The sequence below is a fragment of the Balearica regulorum genome, chromosome 1 (genome assembly GCF_011004875.1).
Source record: "Balearica regulorum gibbericeps isolate bBalReg1 chromosome 1, bBalReg1.pri, whole genome shotgun sequence".
Taxonomy (NCBI): domain Eukaryota; kingdom Metazoa; phylum Chordata; class Aves; order Gruiformes; family Gruidae; genus Balearica; species Balearica regulorum.
In genome coordinates this window covers 10,011,664-10,039,438 of record NC_046184.1, presented here as the reverse complement: position 1 = coordinate 10,039,438, position 27,775 = coordinate 10,011,664, and the positions used below count along the sequence as shown (strand labels likewise).

Sequence of the window (27,775 nt, the reverse complement as noted above, 5' to 3'; positions counted from 1 at the left end):
CCCTGTAAATTGAGTTTGTATGCCATTCTGTTCGCATTATTATGCCACCGTCACCATAGTTTCTGAGTACTTCCTAGCACTCTGTTAGGTGACATTAACATTTGTCACACATGGAATTTATCACTGTGAAATTATTTATTACTATTCTTAGCAATGAAGATAATGGGAATGGGGGTGGCAGGGTGTATTGAATGAGAAATGAGACTTGCATATATGGACATGTTTTGCTCCTGCAAGGGTCGGAGTTGTTCATGCCTGTATAAGCAGTGGTGGGAAAGCGTGGGACTTGGTGCACACTGCAGCCTGCATGATAGGAGACATCAGCTGACTAATTCAGTTCAAATATAGAAATGCATATTTTAAATTCAAGAGATCCTTGTGGCAAAAAAAAAAAATAAACAAACACAAAAGGACAACAAAAAATCCCCTCACCGTTTTCACTGGTAAGGTCGTTTAAATACACCCTTGTAAATTTATGGGAATGGAGACCTGAGGGAGACTTCTTAGTCTACTCACTGCAGTCCCTTGCGATGTCAGGCAAGCGTGTTATATGACAAAACACAAAATGTTGTCTAAGTTCCTCTTAAAACCAGCTGGGCTGCCTCACTGACTACTTCTATTGGGCAGCTTTTTCTAATTTCTTTCCCCCCATGGTTTAAGACTTCTAATTTGAAAACTAAATATATTCATATGCAGTTCATACCTTTTTTTTTTTTTTTAATGTCCTTTATTTAAATAATAGCTCTTTTCTTGCTGGAGATTTATTGTATTCGTAGCATCCATCACCTCCTCTCTGCAAGAATATCTCAGATGTAATTTATGAAATAACCCCCAGGTACCAGGATAGTCAGGTCCTATCTATGCTGGCAGGTCAGCTGTTTTCCACATCTGCCTACCTCTGGTAGCATTTTAATGCCTTCTGTATATCTGGATTGGGAATGTGTAGGAGGTGAGCTGGAAAGTGGGAAACTAGAAAGGCATTTAGGGACAAGGAGTGGCACAGAAGAGGGAGGCATCAGTGGGTATGTATAGGTGGGAAATGGGATTGGTGTGGATGACCAAAGACAAATTGTATATTCAAGGATGCAGCAACTGAACACACCCAAGTCTCAACAAGAGTCGTTGCAAGAGAACAAATATTCATTTCTAAACATCTTGACACATTTAATATATTTTATTGGAGAGGTAAAAATCCTATAAACTAGCTGCAATCTTGTCTTTCTCTTGCCATACATTCCTCTACTGTGCAATACATATATTTTCAAAATTATGTGTGCATGTTGCCAGCGCTGGGACATCTTACAAACTGCCATAAGCGGAAACGACATAAAGTGATGTCTAAAGTTCTGTATGAATGCCAGGAGAGTATCAAGTCCACGTTTCCTGCCTTGGAGCCTGTGAAATTTAAGAGGGCATTTTCTTTTTATTGAACAGTCGCTCAGCTTCTATAATTCTCAGCTGTTTATGTAACCGTAAAGATTACCAAGGACAATAACCCCAGGGGACTAAGCACAGCTACTACCCCACTTTAAAAATTAAGCCATGGAAAGTATGCTAAAATAATATCATAGAGCTGGTCTAAACCCATAAAAAGCAAGGAAATTCCAAGCCAAGGCTGGAAATCCAGACTGACAGTCTCTCTTAACCCCAGGTCTAGTAAAGAGGGTGAGCGAGGCCAGTATTCCCTCACTTTTCTGGGGTGCAAACCAGATTTATAATACTATCTTAACGCAGCTTTTGTGATTTCATTTCCTTTCAAATCTTCTGCAGCCCAACTCGGTTTTGCTTTTAAAATAAATGTTTATGGCTATTCATTTTACAAAATGTTAACAATTTAAGGCCAGATCCCCTGTGCTCAAGTCAGGGAAGATGAGAGCAGCTCCAAGCTTTCCTTCCACTCCCCTAACCTTCAGCTTGAAAACTGCCTTCAGTACATTGCTTTTGCGTTGCTTAGCATTTGCTTTGCTACACTGCACTGCCATTTCTGCCTTCTTGCCTCCAGCCATGCCCTCAGCCCTTGCACGAATGCTGCTGTGGACGGTGTACAGCAAGCGCTGCGTGTGGTTCACCAGGGAACTCCTTGGTACCAGGGGAAGCTGCTCCGACCTGCTCGGGCCTCCTACTCATCTTCTTTTATTCCTGAAGCAGTTCACAGAAGCAGGACCTGATCTATGCTTTCTTGAAATAACACGAGCTTCTGATGGCTCTGAACTATAAGAGGCGATGGCACGTTTAAAGGAAAACATGGGTTTTGCCTATAGGCAAGACTCTGTAAGATATATATATGTAACATCAAAGCCATTGCTTCTTACAGTAAAGCTGGATAGGAGATGTTTTTTCAATTTCAAGATTTTTTTTTTCTTCTGAGAGTTCAAAACTATTATTGACCCTCACTGGAACCAACTAAGACTGTCAAAGCTTTTTGAGCAGAGAAACTCCATGCACTTACCAGAGGAGCCAATAACGTGCAGTGTGAGCATGCACATGGCTTATGACAAAGTGCATGATTCAGTCTGGGGCACTGAACTGCAGCTTTTGGAATCCAAGATGACTTCCCTGAGCACCAACTTATTTTACTGTGTTTTTGCAAATGCCTCCATGTCACATCTGGCCAACTCTGTATCAATAATTAAATATACACTGCTACAGTAACTGATGTATGGTTCCCTACCTTCTAGATGAATGCCCCAACTACATGGCTATAGAATCAGTCTCCCTTGCTTTATTTGGCTTGGTGACTGTTTAATTATTTATACAAAATGAAATGTCTTTAGAACCCTGTGAGTATTTAATATTTTTAAAAGTCTTAAAAAGTCTTTAAGAACTGCTGGTCATTACCTTCCCTTGGGCCGGGCACAGTTCAAAGCTCTCTTCCCAGTAACATTTAACTTCTTACGAAAGGTGGAGCATCCCCAAAAAGTGACTGTGTGATCTCTGTAGGAACTCTGTGTTCATACTTAAATCGAAAAAACTTAATTGCTCTGCGTAATGTTGTCCTACTTTTATGGCAGTTCAGGATGATATTTAAATTCTGTGAAAAGTTTGTGAGTTCTTAATGTCTTCTCTCCATTTTTGGTACCAAACAGCTGTGTTTTCTGCACCCTGTCAGCTCTGACCTTAGCCTTAGTATGGAAAAAGCAGTTTCAAGTTCCTACTCTGAACAAAGTAAACATTAGCAAGGACTTATAACTGGACGTCTCACCGCCTAGCTATTAAACTCCACAGGGATGAGGGTTTCTCTGTAAGTTTGATCAGAACTTCTGTTCTTACCCAGCCTTCAGTCTATGTCCATTAGAATAGTGGTTTTAACCTGAGGCTATGCACGCTGTAGAAAGCAACTAAGCAAGCAAACCCACCACTACATAGCCAACCATGTCTTTACTAAAAAATGTATAAAGGTCTGCAAACTTAAGGTTCAAAACTAGTTTATACAGATCTTTAAGAATGTAGAGTACAGCTCATCCTTCAATGAAAGTTTGTTTCGTTAAAAGTATATCCACTTTGAATACATGCAAACACAAAGCTTCTTTTATAATTATATGAGACAAATGACAAAAAAAAAAAAAAAAAAAAAATAACCAAAGGACTGGCATGCCTGCAGAGTTTCAAACACAAACAATTATCGTTTTTGGATGCAGAAATTAGGAATACTATGTGGAAAGGCTGCCAGGACCTTATCACCGGGAAATTAACAGTAAAGTCTTACAGCCTTTAATAGGAACGTTGTAGTGCAGATTTTAAGGCAACCTTTCCTTATTAGGAATGCAAACTTATCAAGTTGCAATGGAGAGATAGATTTCAGAAATGTACTTAAGGATCATTCTTTATTAAATTATAGACAGTTATGAGAATAATTTCTAAAGGCCTCAATTTGATTCTTACTTATTTTTTTAAATCACCTTGAAACTTTCCATACAGGAATGTAGTGTAAGAACTACATTTAGACTTGAAAATAATCTTCACCTTGTACTACAATAAATGTTACCTTTCTACTTTTATGATATTTTTGGATGATACTTTAATTTTAGAGACCTTGAGGTTCGTCAGCTCTATGTACAACTGTCTTCTCCTCCCCATCTTGAGCACAAAGCAGTTGTGGTTTCTGCACCCTGTCAGATGTAACCTTAGTGCTAATTTGGGAAAAGCAGTTCTCACATTTAGTGCTGAAAGACCGATAACTGAATCCACAAAGGAATGACACATTTTCAGCGATGAAGTACAGGGGCTGTGGACAATGTCTGTGCTTTCCTACTGCATAAATCTTCCTGACTCAGCTGTCATTGTGCAAATCTACTGCACAAAAGCAGATTTTGCTTGCATGATTGGACTTTATGTCATCATGACTATCATAATAAAAGTGGGTGTTGTGTTATCTTTAACATACTATTACTCTACCAGGAACCAAGATAGATGGATATGTCTGTAACCCTTGTACTTTACTGTCTCCTGAATTAGAGATATCTTGTCTATTATTATAATAAAATAAGCCAATGAGCAATGTTTCTGGGTTACTGGGCAAGCACAGACTGTAGAATTGAAATGTGGTAGACCTGAATCTGTCCTCACAGTAGTCCACATGAATTATGACAAAACTAAATTCAACAGGACAAAAATCAGATTCATAGCACCTGTCATATTAAAATACAGATTCATACAACTCATCATATACACATTTATCCAATACATATATCCAATGCATATGTCATAAATAGAGTTGTATACCCAACCTGCAATAGCACTTTGTGGTTTTAATTATGAATCAGGGATTGGTTTTGTTACAGATTGTATATACAACTAATACGATAACCAGTATGATACTAGAAGTTCCTGACTGTAGCTAATAAGAAACTGTGTTACTAAAACATAGTCTGCGCTTACACATTAAAAATTTATGTGAACAGTTTGCACTAAATTGCAAAACCACATAAGAAAACCTGGACCTCAACACAGACATAAATAATGTGGCTAGGAGTGAAAAATATCTAAGAACAAAATACTCTGTGAATTTAAAAACAGGCGTGCAGATGCAAGCAGCGTGTACAGCAAAAGTAGCTAGTCAACTCTTCAAAAATTAAAATATAAATTAACTCAGAGTAACTACAGTTAGTATTACTGGCTCATTTAAATCAAATGTCAGCTTTTTCAAATGATGAATTCTCATTTCCAAAATGCTCATATCCTTGTATAGCTAAAGCCAAGTGTAAGTCCATTTAAGTTATTGAAATTTTGACTTCAGCAGAACTTGGATAGAGTACTCAATGCATTTTAAAGTATTATGGTACATAAAGCCAAAACCAGATTTTCTCTGAAACTATTCCTCTCCCCTCATACACGCAAACAACCAGCTACAGGCCTGATTAGTAATATCCATAAAATAATGTAAGCTATTGTGCCTTGTTAAACTATTGAATATTTTGAAACTCAATGGTTTGGAATGCTCAGGACCCCTTTCACTTTTTCCAAACTATTGACAACTCCAGTCTTCTCAGGAAGATCTGCTGATTCTCTTTCTGCTGGATTTTGGTGGCCAGTGTCAGATTCCCTTCAATCCAGCCAAAAAATTAAAGCCTGTTCAAGGCACAGTCCTGCCCAGGGCTCTGTAGCTACTTTGTGTTGACGTGTGGCTGATGCCTCCACAAGTCTTGAGCTTCTGTCCAACTTGCACCCTACAGCAATCTGCTCCTGTGGCACGACTGCATTAGCTGTAGTGTCTGTATATGTTTTAAATTTAATCACACTCCACAAATCTCAATGTAATTAAACCAAAAATGCTTCTTTATAAATCACTTCTGATTAGTTTAACTTGTTTAAGACAAAATTCTGCTCCAAATAAACGCGGGGTGTATATGTCACAGATGTTGCTGGAATGAAGCTGTGTGCTAGTCTTTAATGGATAGATGAACGTAACTGGATAAATGTACATTTTACATACCATTTAGCCACCGGGAGTCATGCTGCTCTGTTCTGATTGGATGATGATGCCCCAGAGTTCGGAAAATGGCAAAGTCCCTGCCCATGAAGTCTGCTGCTGTGCCAGAGTACAGTTCTCCATCTGTGGGAGGACATAATTGTAAGCAACATTTCTCAATTTTCCAATCACGGCAAGTAAGAGAAAGCTGTCAGTCCTATGTTTATATTACGCTAATAGGGATAATGAGAAAATTACAAAGCAATAAGCCATATGCAATGTATTGTCATTGAAAATATAAGATTAGACCCACTTTCTCACTACAGAGCTTAACTGTAACGTCTCTCAAATGAGCTGTATCTCCCGACTGCCAGTGCAGACACTTTTTCAAAAATATGTTTGGATTCTTAGGCTGGAACAGTGACAGCTTGTACACCTATCCCTGGCAGGCAGTGGTACACAGCCCCCCCAAATCCCTACCTAACTGTGAAGTTACCCTGTTTTGAACAGGAGTTTGGAGTGGAGACCTCCAGAGTTTCCTCTTAACCTCTTGGTTTTTTGTGACTCTGTGTTGTGAATTAGAGAGTCCGGCTCATTCACTCTTGGTTCAGAAAGTCATCAAGTCCCTTGTATTTTTCTTATAGAAACTGTCTTTTGGTTGACTGTTGGTTTTGTTTCAGGTTTGGTTTTTTGTTGTTTTTTTTCCTTCTTTTTTTTTCTCTGAGCAAGTAAATCCTCTGAAAACAAGATCTTCTACAGGAAGGACAGCACGTGCCTTTTTCCTCCTGCCACCTTTGTAGCTGTGTTACTGGCAAAGGGCAACAGCTAAGGGAGAGAATGAATGAGATCATTCCCTGCTACCTTGACCCCATGCATATCACAGTGAACAAGTGAATTAAAAATTGACCTTTGCTACTTCAGCCCATAAATGGCACATACATAGCCTAGCTGTGGATGAAACTCATAATATTAGAGTCCCAGTGTGCCTCTCCTCAGCCAACTGGAAGTATCATGAAAGAGGCAGAGAGATACACAGTCTGATTCAAAGGACCAGGTCAGGTTAAATACCTGCCAACTGGTAAGAGAATAATAAGTACACAGCAATCAAACCCACAAGAAACAAACAGGGATCAAAGATCAACATGTATCTTTCTGGCATTAATGTAGAGCTTGTCCATTAAATTACCCTGAATTCAAATAGCTAAAAAAGCATTTTTAGGACTGTGTCCTTCTACCCCCATATGTGAAATGAGATTCCCTGCCCCATACTTTTAATATGGAATGAAAAACTATTCTTCCTTCCAACTGCTATTTTCGAGCTACCCATCTTAAATGGGTCTCCTGTGAAAAAGACAAGTTGGAGGATAAAATAACTCTTTCTTTAAGCTAAAGTAATACATTTTGCATAGTCATGATGAACTCTACCATATCCTCATTTTAAAACACACTTTAGGAACAAGTTTATCATTTTCATGGTAATTTCAGATATTTCCATGGTGAGACAACCATGTCCAAGCATGCCTACTGGATATCACTGGCATCTTTCCCCAAAAAATGACACCATGAAACTATTGAGTGAACCTACAGTGACTCTGTACCGTATGGTAGTCGTGAAAGTCAGGAAGGGTGAAAACATGATAGCGGAAAGGCGTGGAATTGAATGAATTCACAGCAAAGACTAGAAGCAAATAGACCAGTCGTGCCCAGCAGGAGGTGTAATCAGAAGTGAAACAGAACAGCATATCATTAATTAACGATTTATCATTCCTCTATGTCATTTTCAACTTTTTTTAAAGGGGAGACAATCACTTAATTATAGTGATTATTATGTACAGGGTATGCAGCTGAGATTTTAGAGAACATAAAACCGTTTTGCTTGTGAAAAGGGCTTTGATGCTATGCTTAACCTTTCTTTAACCTTATCTTCATTTTCTTGTCTTCCAGTCCCTAGTGAGTTCTGATAAATCAATATAAATCAAAGGGGAAAGAAAAAACCAATAAGCCCTATTGTGCTTCCTAGTTAACAGATCTAAAGGTCAATCAAGAATGAAACAAAATTCTATATTTAATACTTCCTTATTAAAATTAAAACAAATATAGCTCAAAAACTCATTAAAATTATGTATTTGCAATATTTAGAATTGTAAGGGGTTTTGGCACCTCAGCTTCTAACAATATATAAACACCACTGAAAGTAATATATCTTCCAGGTTTGACTCAGTCCAACCCAAGATTTTTTCATGCTACTAGGCTCTTGTGGCTGGTACTTTTTCATCAGTGGTGATAAAGTAAAAGTTTTGCCAATAATGGGCTTCAGCATGTTCCAAAGGGGGAAGGGTCTGTAGGAAACTAGCTGATCTTTCTGTGCTTTCTACTACAGCCCCTCCAAGTTTCAGTATACCTAGACCATTTCCTGCAGTTTGAACTGATTTGCCGTAGTCATGCAAAAAGGGAGTTTTGACTTCTCCCAGATAGAAGTACCAAGGAATATCATTTATTTTTGTAAGACTTTAGATAATTTTTGCTAAATTCAGGGTGAGCCTGAAGTTGTCTCAGATGTGCACATCCTTTGAGTTAGTAATTTCAAAAGCTATATGCGGATTTTTGGCTCCTGTCTAGACAGAAGTACATTCATCTTAGTTTCCCTATGCAGACCTTCTTTTGGACTGAAATCTACTCATTGCTGGTCTAGAAAATGATTCTTTTATGTCACTGAGTCTTCACTGTGCTATTTCCATTGTCATAGTTTTAAATGCAGTTTTCATTAACTTTAAGAAAGTGGAAATGAACAGTTTGAAAACTGACAAACATTTCTGAAGGGGAAAGAATGAAGGGGAAAAAAAATAAAAAAGTTGTCATTTTGTATTTCCAGCCCAGCAGCATAAAGCAATTCTGTCCAGAACAAGCTGATGGCCCTCAGATGTCTGCATAGGAAAAGGCTCTATGTTTGGGACATAAACCACTTTATCCTAAAGAAGTAGCATGTTGACATAAGAATGCAAACAGAAATACATATATTGACTTTGCTAAATAAAGAGGCAACGATTAAAGCCCATAGTAATGCTTTTTTTTTTTTTTTTTTTTTTTAAGAGGAACCATTTTCCCACATATTGCACATAAGCAGCACAAAACTGTGAACATTTCCCCGAGTTCATTAGATACAAAGATGTTAAAAACTAAGCAGTGTACATTGATTTGATGAATTGTTTCTATTCAGCTTTTAAAGAAGACTGCATTCTTAAAAAAAAAAAAATAAAAAAAATTGGAAAGTACAGAAGTGTTAGCTTTCTTTTCGAAAGAAATTGAATTGAATGGATGAGGAATATAGGCAAAAACAGCCTTGAATGTCCTGATTGCTTTCACTGGTAAAAGCATTCCCAAATAAAATCTGCTGTCCTTGGTTAGTAGGTTTATTCACTAAAGTTAAGATTTTCAGACGTACATAGTAGTGGACTGACTTAATTCCTTTTAAAGTCAGCAACTAAATCTTCCCAGAAAGTAGAATAAACTTGAAAACTCTGAACCTCATAGAATTCATAGAGCTTAGCAACCAATTTCTAATAAACAGGTTAGTAAAGGTCTTCCTTGGTGACAAGCCACCGTATTTCAGATCACATTGAACCATATTTGGGAGTATTAAGGCAGCTAAACTGACTTTTTTAAAAAATCAATTATTTATTTATTTATTTATTTTTACATCAGTTATACACAGGAATATAAATAGCTTTGAGGATTCTGGATCATCAGAGCTTTTGAAAATCCCAAAGGGTCATTTCCTGAAGAGCAACTGACTGATAATGGGTCAATGCTGTCTCCGTCTGTGAGGTTTTTTTTTAACTATCTCAATACAATTGCTTTAGACTAATACATTCAGGGATAATTTTCTCCTATGATTACATTCTTTGAAAACCTTGCTGCCTCTCATTTTCCTCCTGCCCTGGAATACGCACTAGTGGTGCCCAGGGACTGCTTAGTCTCTAATTTTCATGCGCTAGCCCGCTCAAATGGAGATTGTTTAGTTAGTAGCACAGCAATGGGAATGGTTGAATAATGTCTTACCTTACTAGGAACTAGTTATATCATGTTCCCAGCTGGAGTTTACTTTAGAGTAGAGTAGCAATAACTACCTTTAATGAACAACTCCTAAAAAAATAATGAAAAATGTTTGCAGGTGGATGGAACGAGGAATGTATACTGGAAAAATATTGAAACAATTTAATAATGATGAACTGTTTGGTTTGGTTTTGTGGGGTTTTTTTGGTTTTGTTTTTGTTTTCCTTAATACTATTGATTTTTTTTAGGAGAGAGAGAAAGCTGAAGATCCTTTCTACACTTGAAGTGTTTCTTTCAGCTGAAATATAAAATAAGAATCCTTTAATAGCATTAATGCCTATTAAACATCTTAAGTTACTTTTTGCAAATTAACCTTGCTGTTTTGCCCAAATTCAAGCTTGGGTAATTGCATTTCACTTACCTAAGATTTACCTTCTAGTTACAGAGTCAAGAACATACTCTTCTTCCACACTTTGCAAAATCTCTGTTTAGTGTTTCTGATGAATAACAGAGGTTATTTTGTCCCTCCTGTACCTAACTATATAAATTACTCTTACTTCTCAGCCTTCTTTTTTCTTCTTGATAGGTACACCATGTTACTAATTATAACACTGCATTTTAATGAGTGCTAGGTAATTGTTTTACACAGTTGCCCTCTTGAACCTAAGATAAACATGATTGCTTGTGAGGACAAATATTTCAGGCACATGAGGGGCCAGGAGTAGCTCAGCTACCATTCAGCTCATGAGAAGGGAAGAGGCAATCCATCCACCAGTCCATTCTTTTTGGTGTGAGGCATTTGTGGTCAAGAGGCTCCTCAGGCCTTCATAGCCCTATCCGCTGCTTCATTCCAGTGCTACCTACTTCAGAGAGCAGTTGGACCAAACCTCTCCAGGCAGTCATTGCTTGGCCAGTTCATTCCCTGTTCCTCACATATTTTGGAGGGAGGAAATTATTTTGCCTTGGGACGCCACTTCACCATAAAATTTATGCTTTTTTGGCAAAGATAAGAGTAAGTAAGTAGTTGTGAAACAGTGGTGAATCTGGTGTATGCGTTCTGAAATATCAGGGGAACCTCTGCAGTAAAGGATTGAAGCAAATGCAACGTTATAATCAGTAACACAATATGACTGTGAGGTAGCTATGAAGAGGCAGAGAAGAAGGGGTGTTCATGCTCAGGATGAGGGAATGTTAATTTTAGCTTCACCCTGAGTTTTGTATAAAAGTCACTGAAGTAGAAATTAGTCACTGAGTTCAAATGTTGAATTTGCACCGTTTTCTGTAGTGCTAATACACCCATGGCTCTAACTGAAGCCTGATTCGAAACAAAATATCATGCTTGGTCTACTGTTTATTAGGAGGAAAATACATGGAGTGAAAATTATAGTGATAGAGAGTGGGCTCCAGAAAGCAAAGATGTTTTAAAGACATGAAATCTAAGCCAAGGGAAATAAGATAATCATATTTGTGCCGGACTGAGTGAAAAAAAAAAAAAAAAAAAAAAAAGGAATGTGAAAAGCTAGACCCTGTTGACTTTGTGCAGTTGCATACCGGCTATAGCATGTAATACTGGCTTGTCATCATTCTCTTTCTTTATTGTATATTAAAGTAAATAGTCAAGCCATTCCCTTGAGAGTAGCTCTGCCACAAATTCAAGTCGCTCCAGGCACTAATTTATACACCGGCCTTTTACACACACATTTTTTTCCTTTCTGTTTGTACAGGGTACAAGTTGGAGCAAGATGTGGACGTCTTTCTTGTTTTTCCTGTTAAAAAGTGCATGTCCCCAGGGCAGCTCATCACCTGTGATCATTAGGGGCTTCGAAGATCAGGAAATGAGGCACACTTAGGACTAAATTTTTGTTGCTGTCTATATTGAATAGCTTAATTTTTAAATATAGTGTAAATATAATAAGGGTAAATGGTAGGCAAGGCCCTAGACTAGCAATATGGACAAAGTCCTGAACAAACCGATGTATCTGGTTATGTGTCATTTCCCAAAGACTTCTGAGATAAGACAATCTGCAATCTTCTGAAACTATCATTGCCCCTTTGGATTTGAAGTTGTAATAAATTGTTGGAAAGTTACATTTTAAGGATAAAGTGGCTACACCTGGGCAGAGTCATTACGGAGAGAAGAATCTAATTTCTTTCACTCTTAATTTCTGCTCACAAAACATCTTTTTGCCTTTTTTGTGAAGGAGAAAGAAGAACAATGAACCAAATTAATTCAATTAGATAAGTTAAATCAATTAGATAAATTCAGACAATTGGATTAGTTCAATTAGATTAACACAGTCGAGGTACTCTATACTTACATATTCCATGAAATTAAGTGTTACTAATTCAGAAATACCTAATTTATGGAAATCCCTCTGTCCTGGGCAGGAGTTCAATTATATTCACTGTCAGATAGATCTCTTCAGCTGAAACATCATCTTAAGGCCTCGACCTGTGGCCACTTGTATATCTGCAGCTCACATGCGGGTACAGTTGGGTGATAGACTTTCCTTTGCAGTAAATCTGACGTAAGAAATTCCTTTTCCGGGTCTCAATTTGCTCTCAGCTGTGCTGGTGTGACCATCAGTGAGGCCAGCCTGTAAACTGGGCAATTAAAATACCTCCAGAGTCACCTAGCTCTGGGGAGGAGAAACACTTTGCAGAGGTATAAAGAGGCTCTTGTGATACTTGATTCTTGGTTTGCACATACCTTGTTTCTCAAGATACCCAGGTGAACTGTATTAAAAATGAAACCAGAATTATTTTAGCCTGGAAATCATAGAATCATAGAATCTTAAGGTTGGAAAAGACCTCTAAGATAAAGTCCAACCAGCAACCTAACACCACCATGTGTACTAAACCATGTCCCAAATAAAATGCATAACCCAAAACCTTATTATAGGTGCTGCAAGGAGAAAAAAAGCAGAAAACTGGCAATTATTTACAGTGAACGCATATCTCATTGAACTTGTATTGTGGCACCTACCTACTAAAAGAGAAGCTGTCAGCAGTTTAGGATCATAAGGGCTTTTGCCTCGGCCATTTTCAAAATGTGAATCTTCCATTCTGAAAATGTTGTCCTGTGAGGTGGAAAAAGAGAAAGAAAAAGCAACGTTATTTGATGAAAGAACACTAAAAATAAATTGAACTAAACAGAAGGCAGTATATATGATTCATATTGGGTTTTGTGGCTTCAGGGAAGTCAAATTACACTAAGTGAGGATCTGGCAAAAGTGACCACCTTCTAATCAGTATTGTGCTGAAGGCTAGTTAAAAGCACAAATACACATGCACAGCTTGTGTCTCATTTATTCTGCTTCAAGTATAATTTGCATAGCTTCATTGAGTTGTTTCTGCTTTCATTGAGAATATGTCTGAGTAATAATGACCGAAGAAGCTGGAATTTGAAAGTTTTGTCTGAAAAAAGACAAAAGTTATTTTTCACTGACTAAACTTTTCTGCAATATCCTGCAAGTACAGATTAGTGCATATTACAATGCTAAACTCTTCCTTCCCTACCTTGAGTATTTAGTGACTCACTGTTTCATGCATCCTCAAATTCAATTTTAACTGCATCAGGAGAGCTTTTTTTTTTTTTGCTTTTTTTTTTTTTTCTCCCCAGTACAATGCAACAAAACTTTTAAAATATACAGGCTGAGGGCAAAGTATATGGGGATATAAACTAAAATTAAAATGAGCCTCAGTCAACACTAAGTCAAATCAAGGTCAGTAAATCTAAAGCAATGGTCTTTTCAGTACATTTAATTACTTTAATTTTAACTGGGGGACCAAATCTGCCAGTCAATTTGAATAGTGTGTTTATCTTACATTTTGCACTGAGTGTGAAACCAGAAGAATAGATGCTTTTTGCTCAGTGGACTTCAACAATCACAGAAGACTTGTGGAGGCCACACTGAAAATTGAAATTTTCATTTCCCACCTGCACTGTGGTTAATTTGGATTGACAATCAATTAAGTCAAGGAGTCCCAAAGCTGGGACAACTCCTACCCCGCCCCAACAGTTTCTCTGGTTACTTAGGCCTTTGCACCCAGCTCTCAGATGCTTATAGCTAAAAATTCTCTATGAGGTAGATGCTGAAGGACTTCCTTTAACCAATATTTGCAGTACCAAGTAGCTTAAGCTGTAATAGCAACCACAGTTTGATACAGTCTCTTTTTTTCTTATTGACTGATCAGAGATCACTCATCTGTTTTATGAAAATAAATAGAAAATCTTCAAAATATGTCTAATATATATATATATATTGACAGTAGAATGTGACTAAGAAGATGTTACAATATTTTTCCCTCATTATTTCATAACTTGATTCTGAAGTCCCTACAGTGCTTACTGCTTCCACAGACTAAGAAATCATCTCTTTCTTATTCTTGTCATCCAAAGACAGAATCATAGAGCTGCTGGCTATAAGGGCTCTCTAGATATTGTTAAGCCCAGGAAGACTTGAAAGAAGACTGTTGTCGACACAGGCTATTGTCAGTTTTGGTTTTGTCTTGCCAAGTTGTGAAAACCTTCAGGAATAGAAAGTATATAACCTTTCTGGGCAACTTCCATTGCCCTCTTAATGAAGCATTTTTTTTCTAAACTGAACCTTCCAAGGAACAACTTGTGACTTTTTGTCCTTAGCACACCATCTGCAAGTATGGCAAAGAATGTGAGTCTTTCCTTTTCATAACTACCCTCCAAGCAGTTATAGGCTGTTCCTAAGCTGCCTGTTCAGCTTCACTTCTCCAGATGAAGTCTCAGGCTAGAACTTCATGAAAGCTTAACTAGCCTGTAAACTCCAGAGTCTGAACATTGTCTTGTGCTCACAAGTAAAAGTCTCGAAATTGCACATAATACTTTCACCCTCAAGGGCAACACTCCAGTGCTCTCTCCAGCTGGAGACTTGGCACTCCACAATGCTGTGAAGGATGCAAAAAAATATCAGCAGCTCAAATTTTCTTCAGCAATTGCTTTGGTAATGTTTTTTTTTTTTTCATGTGAAGATCATACAGGCAAACAGCTGATGTCTTTCTCACGAGCAGGGAATTCAAGTATTGGGAAGCAGAGCTCTCCCTGGCACCCTGCCTTCTCCATCTTGCTCGTCCATACTGAATCCAGGCATGGGCCCAGCCTGTGACCAAACATACTTCCAAATGGTAATATTTTAAACCTATTGATTCCATGTTTCTGTGAGTGAGTCACAGGCTACAGTTTTTATTACAGCCTTCTTTAATTACATCATGCAAGCACATATGTGTGTGGTGGTATTACACATTTTCAAAGGAACGTCAGAAGGATGTCACATTTCACTCCATTTACTGGAGAAAAAGGTGAAAGGAAAATGGACCATTAGCAGGATAGTCTATCTGGAGGGGCTTACTGCACTGTAAGATAAAAAGTTTGGACACAACTTTGTGGAGTTTGATCCCAGAATTCAAGCTCAATCTCCTAAGGCATGTTCTTGTAGACGTAGCCTGCCTTATTATCTTTATACAGTCATCCTGTATCTGTAATATTTTGCACAGTATTAAATTTCTTTCTTTCCCTTTGTCTTTCTTTCTATTTCTTAATAGTCCAGACACATTCCTAGCTTCTTTCCAATTTTCTGATTCTGCTCCTTCTAACCAGAAATGAATAAATAATGAAAAAGAAATGTTTTTGAAATTCTGCTGTAGGGTCCATATCTAGATCTTGCACAATAAATAGAAATGGTAAATCGAGGAGAATGCCAGACCTCAACTACAATAATAGAAAATGGCACTAATGCTACAAGCCATTTTTGAAAAATGTTATTATCAATCTACATTTTCTTGGGATTTCTTCTTAGTAGATAATTGCTCAACCTGCACACCAATGGATATTTGATAAGGCTATAAAGTCAGTGGCATGACAGTTAAAGTAGAATATATTCCCAAGATAATCCCATGTGTCATTATAAGACAAATAGGAAACAGATGTGGAAAATGATTTGGTGTAGGAAGGATCTGATTTTTGACTGTATTCTTCTGGTTTATGTCACTGTAACTCTACTGATATTGGTGTGTAGTATACAAGAAAGAGTGGAGAACTAGGTCAGTGTAAGTCAGAGATGATCTACCCTTCTCTTTGTGTTTGTGGAATAAAACATTTGAAATTAGAGGCATGACAGGTAAATCCCACAGTGTTTTCGTATCTCAAAATGCAATGTAGAGACATGTATAATAAGTTTTCAAATGTATGGGCGAGTACACTGTTAAGTGCAAAACAAATGTATCATGGTTAGTCTGAGCCCCCAAGGAGTTTTGATAAACATACTATAGGAAGTCTAACCTGTCACACATAAGGCAACTTACCCAAATAGCTTTTTGGACGCTGAACTCAAACTACCTCTATATACAAACCAACAATAAATACAGGCAACACAGGAATAAGCTTTTTTCTATGTACATCCCCATCCCCATTTTAAAAGCCTAGAAAGCAATATGACTAATGATAGGTACTCGATCATACTAGCCACTGGTCCGTGGCATGTGCACCCAAATTCTGCCTGAGATGCCATAACAGCAAGAGATGAGATGAGAAGTCAATGTCAATATTTGAGGGCAAAATTTCATCTCTTCATTTTTTATAAAAGTTGTGCTTGATTGTTTTCCAGAGAGTTAACCCCTGCATCAGACTGGAAACTCAGGCTATGCTCCTAGTGTTATAAATTGTCCTATCCACCTAAGTTACACCTGAAAAATCTGTGTGCAGGCAGCAGAGAGGAAGGGCAGCTCTTGTGTAATGACTCAGGGCCAAAATCTGTCTGCCTGGAGCTAGCAAAGACCAAGACTCTGCTAAGAGGCTTAAGGGGACTTTGGACTGTGTGAGTCCGGCCTTCTCTAGCACAGTACAGCCAAGAGCTTTTAGCTAGAAAGAATGCACGTTATTTGCTCCTAGAAAACAATCATCTGATCAGTTCATAATTTTGCTGCCTCTTGGGTTTTACAGTAAATTGAATGCAAAGAATGATACTGCAATGAGTCAGCAAATACCTTAGCCATAAACAGCAGGAAAAATTGTGTATTTACCAAATGCTCACTGTTTCAAAGTTTTGTGAGGGCTATTATATAATCAAACACAGGAATTTATGACAAAGCAAGCTTGTGAGGCTGAAGGAAATTCTCTGCAAAGCCCCCCCCCCCCCAAAAAAAAAAAGATATTCAAAGAAAGGCCTTTGTAACTCAACAATGAGTTCAATTTATTGTCCAAACCCCTTCTTTAGTTGCACTGGTGGCCCAAAAGGACATTACGATGTACTATAAAAACCTCTTTAAGGATCTTAGTCGCTAAAAACCTTGCTGTAGCATGCTTTGTTTAGTTGGTACTGGGTTATTAAACTCTAGCTTTATATCTCATTGATGCTTCTCTATAATCCATAATAAAACTACTGAAAATGAGACATTGGTTAGGTCTTGAAATTCCACAAACTCGTAATGGCAACTACTGCCTGTAAGCTGAAGTTATAGTCACACGACTGCTAGTTCATGGCATTACGTGAATCGTTTCACCTAGTAAATGTCTTGCGTGCTGGGAGATTATGATTCTGGCTCCTTAAAACATGTTTTCCTATAGCACATAGCATGATAGATCATAAGACTCAGCCAGAAAGAACTACAGTTCAGTCCTGGAAATGATTGCAAAAATTATTGTGATTCCCATTCTTTAGCCTGATGAGCCATTTCAAGGCTCTAGAGATTCACTTTCAAATGCCTGAAATGTGGCTAAAATAATGCCCCATATCATCATACTGACTGGTGACAAGACATTGCTATTTGGCAAGACTTATTTCGTCTCTTGCTATTGAATAGCTTCAGTCAGCCAGTGAACCAATACAGTATAATGTTCTACATACATATAAACATATATATACCAACTGTATACCCATATATACCTATATATGTATATAAACCCAGTATGATAACTTTTTAAGCCATTTTTTTGTATCTCTGTCAGCAGCTGTCAGAAGTGTCTCAACAAAACAAAGAGAAGAAAGATGAAAGCATACACTAGTTGGTTTTGGTTTAAAAAAAAAAAAAAATCTTTCCCAGTTTAGTACTATTTCTTGCTTGTGAGAAAACATATTTAGGGGGTAGCTAACCTACCAGAATGGTCAGCACTGACTGCTGAGGTTCAGGATGATTTTTTTTTTTTTTCCCCTGGCATTTCATACAGAAACCATCCCAGAATTACAGAGCCTAATGCAACAAAAGTGCTGCTGGCCAATAAAGAATTAATGCAATGCAAACAAATGATCTGAAGAGACGGTGTTGATGGAGTGTGCACAGCTACTAAGAAGGTATTACTGGTTTAAATTATAAGGCATGGAAGAAGTAGAGGGGGTTGACAGCAGTGATGCTCCCCAGATGCTCTAGTGCAATTGAAAGAACTCATATCCCTACTCTTGCAACCCCCAAACCATAAATAGAAAGGAGTACATCTCCAGGGTATCTTCCAGGGACTAGCTGATTTCCACAACAAGCTGCCGAACAGTAACGTGGGATGGTCCAGAAACATTCAAGGTGCCAAGATCCTTAGGAACTGAAACATCCTTTGTTTAATAAAAAAGGTAAGAGTTGGCCACAGTTGTGAGCATTATTCATGTTAACATTTCCCTTGCTGTTTTCTCACTCTGTTGTGCTACCATGAAGTATTTTATAAGACAAATACATTAAAGGGAAAAAACCACCCCAAAACAACAAGACACCCCAAAACCCAGGAAAAAAATAACCCCAAAAGATTGCCAGAGTGGGGTGCCTGGAGCATGACAATGCACCAAGAAGGAGTACCTATTTGGAGGACTCTAAGGCCAATGGCAATGTCTCTTACTGAGTCAGAAGTTGCTGGCATTGAAATATTGTGTTCTCTGGATTATTCAGCGTTGGTCAGAATAAAAGAAAAAGCCTTGTTTCCCACTCAGAGAACAACTTTCAGACTTGTTGAGGTTTGTATTTATCGCCTCTACCTAGAGGCATTAATTGGGGTGTCTAAATTTGCTGCCCTAGTCACAGTTAGCAGAAAGCAACAGGCTGCTCTGAATGACGAGTCAGACCAACTCAGAACTGCTGTTCCCAAGGGCAAGATCTCTCTTCACTGACCACAGAGGAAGCTTCATCTGAATTTAGGTCTGAGCTGAGTCCTTCTGAAATGAACACTGCTGAGGCAGCTTATTGGAGACACCTGACTTTGAAAACAGATGCTGTTGGTTTCATTGTTCGTGTTTTGTTTTGTTTTGTTTTGTTTTTTCTTTTTCTTTTTTTCCTCCCCTCCAGCATATTAATTTCACTGAATTTTTGATTTTCCTCTTGCCCAATACAACTTTCTGCGCACACATTTAATGACTATATCAAGGATATTTCACAGAGTCTTTTAAGTACATTTCACTCTATGAGAAATGATTTATTTATGAATTGTGTTACTTTTCAAGAATAATTTTAAGTGGAACAACTGTGCAGGATATGGCTATGTTGTTATTGTTATTATATTTCCTATTTCACACTTAATCTATTGAGTCATGAAAACTGTTAAATATGAGGACTTTGGTTTCAGGTTTGGGATTCATGCTGTTATGGAACTTTTAATAAGAAACTTTTATTAAAATCATCCCCATGGAATGTTTTATTTTTAAAAAAGTGCAAGTGCAAATAAATATAATGTGAGAAATTATGCAAAAAATACAAATATTAAACTGTACATAAATGTTGAGGCAAGTGGTAACCATCGGGGAAAGAGGTGAAAAGTGATTGAAGCAATAATACAACTGTTTTAAATCATTAATTACAAAAAAAAAAAAAAAAAAAAGAAGAAGAAAAAAGAAAGAAAAAAGAAATACACACAATGGGCTTCTGACTTTAAGTGTTCAGGCTTCGTATGCTATAGGGTTTTTACCTGGACACATTTGAGGGATACTGGGCTCTGCAACACCTTTCTTATGTTTTGTTTTTCCAACTTGAGGCTTAGCAGAATTGAGTTATCGGAAACCAGTTTTAAAACCCTGTGGGAAATCACTCTAAGTGACAGATGTTAAGTAACACGTTGCTCCCAAAGAAGGGTCTCCAGCTTCTGTAGGACCTGGAACTGAAACTCTCTTGGGCTGCTCTATTGTGCTAAAGGGAACAGAGAAGGAACTTTGCTGAAGAGCATTTACCTGCAAAGCTGATCATGAGCTCCTAAGAAGATGTGCCCACCTCTGTGCCTGCCCTCAGACAGCTTGCCCAGCTTCCTGATCACTGCAAGACCTCTCAAGCAGTCTCTGCATTAATCTGTGTCCTTTTTGCAGATCCAAGAAACACTCTTTCCACTAAGCCACTCTACTTGTAGATATTCACTGACATTTTGATACCTGAAAAATCTTATTTCTGATATTGAGGTAAAAGACCTGTGAGATGACATCCAGCTCCATGCTTCATTTTGTAGATTAATGAAAAAAGAACAGAGCTCTTGATTTCTGTTTTTCTTTTTACCCCAATACGTCACTTCTATTGGAAAGTTTTCCTGGCTTACGATGTTCAGAAGATGCCTTAAGATGCAATAGATAACTCTGGTAAGCACAAGTTTTGAAAATTTGTGTCCCTAGACTAAGCTAAATTTGGACAACTCACCCTCTCAATAGCTCTTTTTCCATCAAATATCAACAAAATTCCACATTTCTCTGCTTTCTTCTGAAATTAAATGAATTAATATTTATTAAGTTACCAAAAATCTTTTAAAAAATGGAAGTGTTTCATATCTGTCTGTCTGTCTACCTATCTATCTATCTACATAATTCAATGAACTTAATGAAAGGGAAAATATAGCCAAATGGGCTGTTCAGGAACAGCTGGTTCAATCTATTCATTATTCCCAGTTTATGATCTGTAAGTGCTTCTGCTTCTGATTGGGAGACAAACCAAGTGTCAACGTCAAATAGTGAAGACTTGTTCACACCTGAACATGCTAGTTTGCATACTAATATTGGTATTTATATGAAGAATAGCCTCTTTCAAATAACTGTGCAACATATGTAAATAAAAGAAGGGCAGGCACAGTCCAACTGAGCAGCTGTTCAAAAAAGAAGTATATGTTCTTGAACTTGGTTTTGCAATATTTCACGAGCTAAAGACACCAGACTTATCTAAGCCTCATGCAACAGTTTTTTACTGTTGTTTTTTTTCCCCCCGTAATGATGTCATGTACCTATTTATACCAATTTTAAAGCACAGCCTAAATTTATATTTTGGATAAAATATTGTTCTAATTCTGGATAACATAAATGAGCAGACATGAAAAATAGCAAGGAATTTAACTATGGTGTCATTATGCTATTTATCCCTTTAGAAAAACTTGCAAAAATAGAGTGATTAGAGAGAAAAAACAAAACAACAAAAAAACCCCACAAAACCAACCACAAACCAGCCCAAAACAAACCAAACACAGTTAACATGAATGACATGTTAACCTTGACTGATTAGTAAAGACACCAAAAATGTCATCCCAATGGCATACTAGACACTAGATACCATCAAGGATATTGAACAATTCTCAGAGGACACTGAGAATTAGAATGCCTTTGTATTGCAACTTTCTGGGTTGTCAAGTGTAATACATCACCTAAGATGACTGTCTGGCTCACATAGGATGACCTCTGGAAATATAACCACCATACAATGACTGTCTGTTCTAGTCAAGTTATTAAGTGGTCTGCATATGTAAGCAATAAGATATACAAACCTAAAACCAGTACACGTAACTGAACTACATAACCTAAAAGTCTCAATTCTTTAAGTGTTCTTATCCTTACCCCCAACATATTTTCCATTAAAAACATTTGGAGCGGATTCTAATTGCTTTAGCAGATTCTACTATTATGTTAAATAAATTATTGGGCCATACTCTATTACATGATTGTACTAGTTTTCTATGGTTATTTTTAGCATTCAAGACCACTGCTTTCCCCCTTTGTCTTCTGGATTTCCTGTATGTTATTAGACTGTGGTGAGGTCAGGCATCAGAGGAAATAACAGCAGCGCTAACTCCTAGACCCAATGTTTTATGAATTACTGAGCATCAGTGATGTAATGGCAATAAATCTAACCCAGTCTCAGTCTTGTGTCCTGTTGTAAATAAATGAAGTTAGCAAAGGTGTTATTTTATTCAAGAGCCTTCCTGATGAGAACGAAAATGCTTCCCCTGGGGGATTGTTTGGAAAATTGCTTCTGTAATTAGGGTGCTGTTTAACAAGAGAAAGGTTCTCCAGTTTTCCTGGGGAACTTTCATGTCTGAGTCAAGGGTATCTTATTTACAAGACAAAAACGACTGCAAATTGGGGAAGCAACATATAGAAAGGACTTAGTCAAGTGGAGTTAACATATAAGCATATGGCCAAGATTTTCTAATTTCCCAAGTGATTTTGCATGCTCCCGAGTTGGGCACCCAATTTAAGACTTGCTCAAGGGCTCCGATTTTCACTGAATACCTTCTTGGGCAATTTAAAATTCTGATACTTGAAACTGTTAGTTACTTCTGAAAATTAAGGCATATGCCTGCCTTGCTTTTTAGCCTATTTGCTTTTTAATTCCTAATATAGAAAAATCTCTAATATGAGCACACATCTTAACTAAGTCTTTCAAAATCCGACTCTAAATGAGTGACAGAATAAGGAGCAAGCCTAGAAAAATATTATGAACTCTTTTTCCCTAAAATAAGACCTACTGAGCATGCTTTTAGAGAATTTGCCCAAGTAACAAAGAAGGGACAGAGAATTACACCCACAGCAACTACTGTACCGACTATTAAGCTTTGCTTTTTTCTCTAAGATACTGTAATCTATCTGCAACATTTCACTTGGACCAGCCTGTAAAGTGTCAGGTCTAGCCCAATGTTTCATACATATTCAGATTTTTAAAAAACCATAAACAACATCTGGAATACAAAAGCTGAAATTCTGACCCTTTGGGCAATTTTACTTTTCCTGAGGCAAAGCTTAGATTTGAAATCTCTGCAATAAGCACTTTTCTTTCATCTTTGTTCCCTCCACTTGCTCTCAGTAGGACACCACCCAGCCCTTCTGCAGCCTCATTTTATTTTTCTTCATTAGCAAAAAATAATATCTTCAACATGTTAATAACTGGTATTGCATTAGAGAACAATGCATTTGAAAAGCTAACTTCTATTGTGCACACGTAGACATAACTAACAGTAGACATAATTATAACCTCTCTCTGTGACAAGTTGCAATTATTCCTCATGGCACTGTGTTTAAGAGCAAGGCATTTCTCATACAGGTTGGGGGTTTTTTATTAAAAAAGTCAAGAATGTTTGATATTCTTTCCCCAGTGCAACAAAAACTTTGCTGACACAGAAACAGATGGATTTAAGTGTTTTTGATTCAGAGTGACATTAAAATTCACTTCTTTATTCACTATCTTGCCTGCTTTTCTAGCACCCGGGAGTCCCCAGAAGGGGAGAGAGTCAGCGACACTGGCAAGAATATGTAATACACTCGGCTCATATGTCTACACATGTTCACTCAGAAACAGGAACACAGCGTGTCGGTGGGGCTAATCAGCGTGCAAACAGATAACTCAGTTACCAGTACTCATATTTGCAATGAAGAAATGCTGCCTTTCATTTAACAGAACTTTGGCTCAAAATCCCCGCTGTTTCACCCAGTAAGATTAGTGTAGTGTGGTGTAGTGTAGTATAGTATCGTACAGTATAATATAGATCAACTCTGTTGATTAAAGCAAGCTGACAAACACACCAACCTCTTGCAGGAAAGAAGTGGTTCTCCTTAAGGTCATGCTGATTTCTGGGATAATTTTCTGTAGCCAACTTTAACGGAATCCAAATGATTACGTTATTCATCTTTTTTTGAGAAAAAAGGATGACATTCATGTTTCATCACCCACCACCAGATCACAGCCCCAGCGTGGAGCGGTTATGGTCATGAGTTGAGTTAGGCAGGACCTGTCTTTGTGCTCAGGGGAGGGTTAAGGACTGTAACAATAAACCCTACAGACTGCAGCTAAGGGTGATGCCATCCCAAATGCGGGGTGATCCCTGAGACTTTCGTGTGTGTCTCCTCAGGCCCTGCTCTCAGACCTTCAACATGGAGCCCACTGAAGTCAAAGATTCCCCTCAAGTTCATTGAACGCCAAAGGAATCTTTCTCATATCCCTTGCCATGTTTACATGTTAACTTGAGGTCACAGCAAACCCTTCCAAATGACTATGAATTAAAACAGTTGTTCTCCATCACAATCAATTTAAAAGGTTTGAACTGACGAATATACGACTTCTAAACTTGCATCCGTACCATCACCCTTCTGCTTTTTGTCATCATTAAAGTAATGGCAATAAACACTGAGAAGAAAAATCATGTGTGCTCTTAATCCATACTGATTACTTGTTTTACAATATCTACCTGAAATGCAAGCTTCATTTGCATTTATGCAGATAAATGTTAAATGTTTAACCGCACTTAGCTGTTGATCCTTGAAATGTATAATTACACACAAACACATACATGCACAAACAAAAATAATAAGACCGGAATATTAATCATCTCACCTGCTGTGCCAAATCACCCTTTAAATTTGTTATTCATAAACAAAAGCACCTTTAGACAATGAGCTGAGTTCTCTCCTCAGCGACAATTGTGCAACCCCAGTGAAATCCAATATAACTAAAAAAACCCATCAGTTTTGGAGATTATCAAGCTGGATGAGTATCAGAAGGATCCATGTGGGTTTTGCACATCCACAATATAAATGTAACTTTTAAGCCATTGGGTTGCTTCTAAACCATCTTGCCTTAGTTTTACAACTGGAGTGTTTCCTTACTGTAAGTTAGCCCAGGATCCAGAAAATTCGATCCTAATTGGTAGGGAAAAAACACATGCCTTTGTATTTATTTATTAAAATCTTCTCAGACCATCTGCAAGATAATGCTGCTCAGCTTTCTGTCACCTTGGATGTAAACATTTCAACAGGAGAAGGTGTTTGTGCTATTTGAGGCACCTTCTGAACTCTACTGAGCTTATCTTTTCTTTATAGATGAAACTTTGTTTACCTAAGATTTGAACACTGATTATAGGCCCGTGAGAAATAGGAGACAGTTTTTCAAACTTTGTCGACTATAATTGGTTCCTGTCAAAATGTAAGTCCCTTGGAAAGGGAAGAACTCAGAGGTATGGCCTTGTAGGAAAAGTGACCAAACATCTGCAACGATGCTAGAGTCTCCTTCTAAGAAAAATCTCACGAGGGCTAGCAAGGTCCACTAGTCCCATACTGCACATTCAGAGATGCACAAAAAAACTATGGGAATAAAATGTACCTTTCCCCTTTCCTTTTCTTTTGCATGCAGGCATTAAAATTAACACTTACAAATGGAATCTGAGATATAATAGCCCAGCTGTCTTCCTGTTTCAGGAGGTGTTAGTGGTAGCAGACAAGTCAAATTGCAGGATTGGCATTTTATTCTCATATCAGTGACTAAGAATCTGCTCCAAAGCAGATTCAGTCTATGGCACTCTCCTCTCATCTTTCAGTGGCCTCTGAAGTCCTCAAAAGACCAGAAGCAGCATCACTTTTTGTACAGATTAAAGAAACAGGCATTTTAAAACTACATTTCTGCCTGAAAATGTTTTATTTGTCAATGTTAGAGATAAAATCTCATCTTTACTGAATGAAGGCAGCTAGAATAAACTAGAACACTGTAGTTACTTCAAGGACTTTCTGGCACTTTGTGTAAAGCTATGTTCACTGTTTCCTTCTGTATCTTTCCACAGAAAACAATTCTGCAAACACTATTACCTCATTTTATAGACCAAGAAAAGATTTTAAAGTCACAACAGCTTTTTTTTTTTAAAAATATATTTTATTTTTTAGGAATGCAGTCAATGCTCAGTAGCAATCAAAAAAAGCAGTTTTAATGTTAGGAGTTTCAAGGAAAGAAAGAAAAAAAAATAATAGCATTTTTATGCCTCTATAGACATATGGTATTCCTGTATTTTCAGTCCTGCATGAAGTTACAGTCTTCTAACTTTTAGAAAACATACAGCACACTAGGAGAGATATGAGGAAAAGAAGACTGTTCCCAGTTTGTTCTAAAATGAGAAACTGGAAGGTAGAAGGCTTAAAACAAAATAAAGGGATGTTCTTCACATGTTACAATTTGTAGGGCATGGGATGTTGTGGACACTTAAAAGATATATGAGCTCAAGAAATGCCAGTACTAATTCATCAAAACCAAGTCATTGAAAAGCATTAAACACAGAGATTCCACCCCTGGTTCAGGAAATCCCTGAACAACGAGTGCTGGAGCCTGGGAGACGATATCGCTAAGCACTGCTGCATGCTCGCCGCCTTATTCTCTTCCACTGGCATCCATTATGGGCCCTTGTGAGAACCAAGATACTGGGCTAAATGAGCCTTTGGTCTGAACAGATTTGACTGTTCTTATGAAATGAGGCAGAGAGAAATTAGGTAATCTAGCCAGGAAATCTACGCCAAAGCAAAAAGCTAATGTTCTAGTTCCTGAGCCTTGTCCAGTGCCATAAACAAAACTATATAGTCCTGCCTCAAATCCTAGTAAAGCTAATGGCAACTGAGCTTACTCAGCACATGCAAAGCTATGCACACTGTGCCAAGTAAAATTGGTAAGGATCACTTGTGATGGGGAGAGTGCATCAGCCTTTGTGCCCAGTTAGCCTTCGGTCTCCCTGTGATTCCCAAGGAATATCTCCGCTGGGTTCCCAATGCACGGACGAACTGCCATATGCAAATAGCCACTTGTTCTTTATTCACTTGGATTTTACAAGCAGCAGCAGTGAAAGAAGAAAAATCCCTCTCACAGATTTCCAGCTCTAAAGCAACTTAATTAGCTATACAATTATATAAACAAAAAATAAAAATAAATAGGTCACAACTTAGAATAAAGATCAGATAATGCATACTGCACAATTTCATAGAGAGAGATAAATTTGGGGTTTTTTTTAAACTGACTTTTATGATTCAAATACAGTCAGTGGCGATTCACATGACAATATTATTCTAAAATGTTCCCATCACATCCAACACTTATTAAAATAATCTAATCTGTTTAAACATATTGGAGGGAAGAAGACCTGATACAGAATTATCTCTTTCCCTAAATTGTTCTTTGATTTGGTTTCAACATTCAGAGATCCACCCAGTTATTTTGTTAATAGCCAGCACTGATGTCACTGAGAGAAACAGAACGGAAGACAGAGGTGGAGGTTGAATTTGAAGATAAATTGAATAAAAACATTAGAAACCACTGGATAAGAAAAGCAAACAAACATCCAACAAGTCTACCTCTGTTTCATAACTCTTCCTTGTTTCTTGATGTATCATAATATCCTTCCTTTCCCTTTTTAATCATGCAAACTTACAGCTGTCTTTCTAAACATTTTTAGACTCAACTTCAAGTGCCTCACTTGATACCATATGTCACACATTTCCTCCTCTTTTTGTGAAATGGCTTCAGATAGAATGGTTTAACCTTATTTTCCTGCTGTCTGGATTTTGTCTCTTGGTATTCAGAAGCCTCTTTCTATCTTAAATGTCATTCATTTAAAGTCATTTCATCAAATTTTGGTCACAGGTTTTAAATTCTGCACTTTTAATCTTCTTAACTAATATAAGAAGTTAAAACCTCATTTATTACAAATTGTACCATGATGAGGATACGTGCCTACATAGAGCAGCTAAAGGGCAATATAAGACTCCTGGTAGAAAATTAGTAAGTGTAAGCTGCAAACAGAAAATGAAGTGACACTAGCAGGATGTA

The 27,775-nt window shown here is 37.6% G+C and overlaps 1 protein-coding gene across 3 annotated transcripts in view; it reads right to left on the bottom strand.

Moving 5' to 3' along the window:
- The window catches only part of SEMA3A (semaphorin 3A), a 170,935-nt gene that overhangs the window by 54,636 nt on the left and 88,524 nt on the right, over window positions 1-27,775 (bottom strand). For all 3 annotated transcript variants that reach the window (XM_075771219.1, XM_075771378.1, XM_075771299.1), the window contains 2 exons: window positions 12,948-13,041; window positions 5,933-6,052 (listed from right to left, as the gene is read on the bottom strand). In XM_075771219.1, the coding sequence (XP_075627334.1) occupies window positions 5,933-6,052; window positions 12,948-13,041 (214 nt within the window). The remainder of the gene's footprint in view (window positions 1-5,932; window positions 6,053-12,947; window positions 13,042-27,775) is intronic.